We start from the raw sequence: 5978 nt of genomic DNA on the forward strand, positions 1-5978 counted from the left end.
GGCTGGGACGAACGCGCAGAAAATTTCTCTTCCGCAAATACGCTTAATAAAGCCTGAATCTCGTCGTCGGTCCAGCTGCCTTTTTTATTTTTATTAAATTCCATATTTGCAGACAGACAACTTTTACTGCATGGAACTTCATTACTGCATGAAGCCACGAACTGCAATAGATTCTAAAAATTCCGGTTAAAATAAAATGCTGCGCGGAGTTATCCAATCATAATGCGGCGTGAACACAACCAATCAGCATGTTCAGCGCACAAGCCCCACCCGCGAAAGTTCCTGAACTTTGAAAAAGTACTACCTCGCGAGCAGGGACTTTCGGAGGGGGAAATATCTACCCGGAACTTCATTTAGACCCTGGTTCCTGCGGTGTAAACACACCGAGTACCAGGCCAAAGTTCCTAGTTCCTGGGTAAAGTTCCTGCGGTGGAAACGCGGCTTTAGACTGAGATAATTCATTTGTATACATTACCATTTCTGAAGTAAATGTCATTTTTATGGCCAATTTTGTACCTCTACGCTCCACATATAAACCTGTCATGTCGCATTGCCATCATGCCAGAGCTCAAGGTATAAATTTGCTTTTAACCATCTTAATCACTTTAAAGGGGTGATTATTTTGATTCTATCTTGAATGATCTGTGTACATGTTCTCCATTCTCAGTCAAATGAAGTGGAGACTTGGTTGCCCAGTAATAAAGGAGGCAGGCTTGGATAGAGAGATGAGAAGGAGAAGGAGAAGCTATTCACTTCTTGACTTTGAGAACATGATCTTCAAGTAAAATTATTTCATCATATAACGGTACAATTTAAAATATAAGCATATGTAATTATCATAAAAATTAATCATCAAATCTCTTTAAACATTAATCTATTACAGCCAGTGAAGCCCAGGGCAGGTCATTTTGATGGCTAAAACAATGCAAGCATAGTTTATTAAATAGCATAATAGGCTGTTCTGCAGCTCACCAATCCATCATGAGGTTGTAAGTGTATCAGTATTTAGAGTCCAAACCCAGTCGAAATGGCTCAGTGGCTCAAAGATATCCAATAAGTCAGCTATTAGACAAGCTTTAACCGAATTGCAGTGGATGGTGTATAATGGAGGGCACAAAATATGCATGCCAGAAAGGCATGGTTTTTTATAGGTCTATATTCTATACTGCTTCTACTTCTACAGCTTATTCCATGCATGAATATAAAATAGGGGAACACATCCAAGCACAATGTAATCAATCTACTCAATACTAACCTCATACAGAGCACTTACTGTAATATTATCTCAGTGCTTTATTGAGTTATGCTGTGTAGTGTTATGGGTTCAAATGTGTAGACAAAGACTATTGTATCATACAACTATTGTGTGGAGTTGCTGGATTGGGTTTACAGAAACTCTTGGTTTAAATGTGACAGGCTGTCCACACATAATCTGAAAGAGAAAGTCCTGGGAAAACAGAAAACAGCAGGAGTGCAACAATAACTATATATATATAATCAGAGCAGGTATTCAAATACATTTTCAAAATATGTTTCATCGTAATAATATCAAGGTATTTGCATTAACAATGTTTAGCATTTTGTAACTGTGGAAGCCATACTGTATTGAAGTTACGCATACACACTAACATGAAAATTATGACTTTATAATTCTAAACTTAAATGTGTAGCTTTTGCATTCACCTGTGTGGTGTTTCTTCAAATAATATGATGACTATAACTTCTTGTTCTCCAGACGAAGTTTCCACCACTTATGATTCTGTTAAAAACAACAGTTTCAGCATTTTTTCACAAGATAAATGAATGCAGAAATGATGTAGGCCTATATTTGTTTGTAATTATGTCAGGTCTCATCTCACCTTCTTCCCCAGGATGTTTTGTATGTGTGGCTGCATCTCATCCAAACTTGCATATGTATTGCTGTCCGTCACTCGAATGTCCTCATAGGTGTTGCTCTCAGGCATGTGTTTATTGTCACATTGTTCAAGTATGTCTTGATAGTGGTTTTCTGCTAAAAGGATGTTGTCGATGGGCTTTGCACGGTTGTCATACACTAGCCCTGGCTGTTCCTTCTGCCCCGAGTTAACCCCAGTCAAGGCCTGGTAGAGTGGATTGGGCTGTAGGGCTACTTTGTCAGTTTGTGGCACTCGGCCAGCTCCAGTATGGTGTTTTTTAAGTTCGAGGACAGCGTAAGAGCAGGAGGCTGTTTTGGATGGAAGTAAGGGAGGTTGTTGAGGGGTGGAGGGCATAAGATTACAAGAGTTAAAGGTTAGAGACTGGTCGTTTTCATGGTGGAGAGGCCACTTTAACTGAGGGTTGTAGCTCTCAGTGTCTGTGATATCACTTCTGCTCTTTACTCTTTCGTCTCCACCTGTCCTTCCAGATGTCCTTGATTCTGAAAAACTGAGTTGTTCATGTGAAGGATTTTTACCTGGAAAACCAGCGCTTAAGGAATTCCGAAGTGGTGCGCTTTTCTTTGGTACAGGTGGAATTTTCATACCCTAATGATTGAAGTCATACAGTACATACATGAATTTTAACAGATATGTATAAAAAAAAATGTACGCCACAAAATTAGCCGTTGTTTCCAGATAGATAGTAACCAAGGAAGCAGCTGATATGGTTACCTGTGACAGGCTGTTCCTGTCAATAGAGGTGGAGGTTGTGAGTTTCCGTCCACTTTTAGAAGACAGAACGGGAGGCGTGCAATGCGGGACATTGTTAGTTTGTTCCCATAAACTTCTTAGAGCCTTAACGCTCACTCCTGAATTAACCCAGGGCTTATTTTTAACCACATCATAAAGCTCATTTGGGGCATCCTAGAAGAAAAGAAACACAAAAGTACATACATTGTAAAACAATTCTTAACATGCTATTCTATTTGTAAAGGTATGGAATTCACTGCCCTCACAAATTCGAAGTGCTCCATCTCTGAAATTGTTTAAGTCATCCCTTAAAACTTATTATTTTAAAGAAGCTTTTGGGTGAAACATGATTGTTGTGGTTCTCCATGTAATATATTTTATGGTTTTGTTTAACTTATGTTTTGTTTATTGATTTTAATTTTTTTAGATTTATAACATTGTTTGTATGCATGTACTGTAATAGTTTGTATGTCATGCTTATTTTATCTATTGTCTATGTTAAGCGCTCTGAGAATTAACTTTTAAAAGCGCTATACCAAATTAAAGTTATTATTATTATTATTATTATTGTTATGTATTTAAAGGTGCACTTAGTAATTTTTTGTTTATATTGTGCTGGTCAATATGCCCAACACCTAGATGTTAAAGCAAACATTTTCCTTTCTGATGCCTTTATAGAAGTGCTTTATTCACAGTTAGCAATGATTTAGTTTTTCCACAAGCAAAACAGTCCAATAACAAAAGATTAGGTTTGGCTAGTGGTCTTAATATGGAGCTGGGGCTGCATGTCAAATAAAACAGCTTATAATAGGCTACTGATTACATGTTCATTTTCATCTAATTTGCATCAACTTGACTTTAAACAGTTTTTAAAAGTATTAATTTCTTTATGGGTAAAAGTTTTTTTTTAATAAGGAATAATTACTCAGTGCACCTTTACAAAGAATGCAAAAATACTTTACCTCTCCTACAGAATCCATCTCTGTGTTGTCTGAAGTCAGGTACTCTCCAAAAGGCTGGATTGGTGTGGTTTTAAAGTGATTGATCAGCTCTGTGAGACTGTTGTGAGTGGTGGAATCACCAGAAATGATGAACATGCCAGTCTTGGTTTGATTTATGACAAAATGGCGACAACGATCCTGTCCTCTGTGAAAATAAGGCATTAGAGAAATGAAACGACTCAAAGCACAGCAGCTTCAATATGTACATTGTGGGTTTTTTTTGTTGCCATAATATACTTAGGATTTACTAAAAATGACAAAATCTCGTTTGTAAACTAACATTAAAAAAGATGAATAAATGCTGTAAAATCATATTCTACAGTTCATGTTAGCTAATGCATAAATAATGTTAACAAATTAGATCTTATGGTAAAGTGTTACAGAGAAATCTTTATTCTTACTTGTATGAAAGAATATATCCACTGGCTTTTTCACTGAGTCTGATAAGGAAGCAACCAACATTCTTGTCTCGGAGCTGATCTTCTGCTTCACTGCAAACAGCAACAGTTACCACAGTGCACCAGTGCAACTGCCTCAATACAACAACCAAAAAATGGTTTTACAGATCATGGTGAAACAGTTACTGTTACCAAACTTCTTATCTCTCATTAGTTCTTACTGCCTGGAGATGAAGCCCTGGAACCAGGGTGGAAAACGTCCGTCACACAGGATGAGCACAGCCTGAGTCTCCACAAACCACTTAAGGATGGGCTCCCTCTGTCCTCTTTCCATGGTGAGATCTCCCTCCATTCGTTCCATCTGCTTTTCATTTAATCTCTCAGAAATCTTCATCTTCTGGTACATAGCTGCCTCTATCTGCTCCATTGTGAGCTTCTCACAAGTGCACTGCTCACATTCAATAAACCCCACTATCCATCTTTAAAAATTCATCACTCATTCACTGCGACAGGAAGACTGGCTCACTTCATTTGCCTAGTTTCCTCATACGTAAATCTTGCGAGTATAAAAGGTTCTATTGTTTGAGTTTATCTGCCTAGTCAATAACAACTGGTAATGTGATTTCATTGCATTATCTTTGGATGGTTCTTCCGCCAGAGTTGCCGTCCTTATAAATATCAAAGATTAAAAATCTAGATTGGATCAGGAACTAGGCCAACCACTGCACATTTTCATAGACTATACATCAATACATAAGTGAATATACTCAACTGGGAAAATAAAAGTTTCAGAGTCTTATAATTAATATAAGGCATTTGTGTTTCACAATACCAATGTGAAATAGTTTACTTGTTCAAAAGGCTCCTCTGTTACTTGACCAATCGCACCCATCAACGTCATCACTGATCACGTGCAAAAAGAGGAAAAGCAGGCGCACCGAGCAGATGCAATGAACGCGAGCTGTTCCAAGATGACTCCACTTTATCGAACGTTTGTTGGCAGCATCTGAACATTACTGATGTAATATAGTGTGCGTGAATAGAAAAACCACACCTGTTACATTTGAAATTATCATCAGTAAACTCTTTCAATGAGACTTGGATTCTGCAGAGTGAATTCGTTACATTTGATGTCATTACACAGTTCTGATCGACTGTCTGCAGGGGTTCGAAACAACCCGAATTAGTGTAAACTTAAACCTCAATTATAATTGGTCCTTCGAGCCGGATTCGAATTACTGCAGAAGAATGACATTCCGTCCAGAGCCTCCTTTTGTCCGTCCCAGACGACACTTAAAGCCACCAGCATACTTGGCAGACTTCCAAGTACAAAGACCTGTGCCCGGTTGCATAAAGCACCTTAATGGCGCTTTTCCACTGCTGGTACGGCTCGGTACGGTTCGACTCGGCGCGGAACGGTTCGGCTCGCTTCGCTTTTCCACTGCGTGGTACGACTCGACTCGGTACGGCACGGTTCGGTTCGCTTTAGCTCGGTTGCTTTTCCAACGCAGTTAGTACCTCTTCAAAGTGGGTGGGACTGATCGTTATTTTGTCCCTACACTGTTGTAGGTCCGGTGATAGCCGTGTGCGGCTAAGAGCTGAGCTACTTCTTGGAACACTTTTTCATTCCGTTTTGCCCCATCCAGCTCTCGCTAGATCCGCGCCTCGGCAACCAACGAGAGGAACGTCTGCGCCTCGTCCACTGACCACGATTCAGCCATTTCTTTTTAAAGTTTAAAAAACAGATGCTACCGCGTTGGCTGTTGTCTACTGGTTATTTAAATCTAGCGGGTTTAGTGTCCAATGACGCTGGTAGTGACGATTCTGTCTGACCAATCAGTGATCTGCAGTGTTTTTACGTCACATTTTAGTACCGGTACGGTACGCTTGGAACCTCAACAGACCAGGTACCATTTAAAGCGAGCCGAAGCGAG

The 5978-nt window shown here is 39.4% G+C and overlaps 1 protein-coding gene across 1 annotated transcript; it reads right to left on the bottom strand.

Moving 5' to 3' along the window:
• Positions 1-1509: 1509 nt before the first annotated feature.
• On the bottom strand, positions 1510-4716 carry sh2d7 (SH2 domain containing 7). Its single transcript, XM_056267312.1, has 6 exons — positions 4266-4716; positions 4048-4137; positions 3608-3791; positions 2628-2819; positions 1860-2501; positions 1510-1759 (listed from the first exon to the last, which is right to left on the bottom strand). The coding sequence occupies exons 1-6, from the start codon at positions 4469-4471 to the stop codon at positions 1715-1717; spliced, it is 1359 nt and encodes a 452-aa protein (XP_056123287.1). The 5' UTR covers positions 4472-4716; the 3' UTR covers positions 1510-1714.
• Between the last annotated feature and the right edge of the window lie 1262 nt (positions 4717-5978).

Source organism: Rhinichthys klamathensis, unplaced genomic scaffold (genome assembly GCF_029890125.1).
Source record: "Rhinichthys klamathensis goyatoka isolate OS25496 unplaced genomic scaffold, OSU_Roscu_1.1 h1tg000258l_1, whole genome shotgun sequence".
Classification (NCBI taxonomy): Eukaryota; Metazoa; Chordata; class Actinopteri; order Cypriniformes; family Leuciscidae; genus Rhinichthys; species Rhinichthys klamathensis.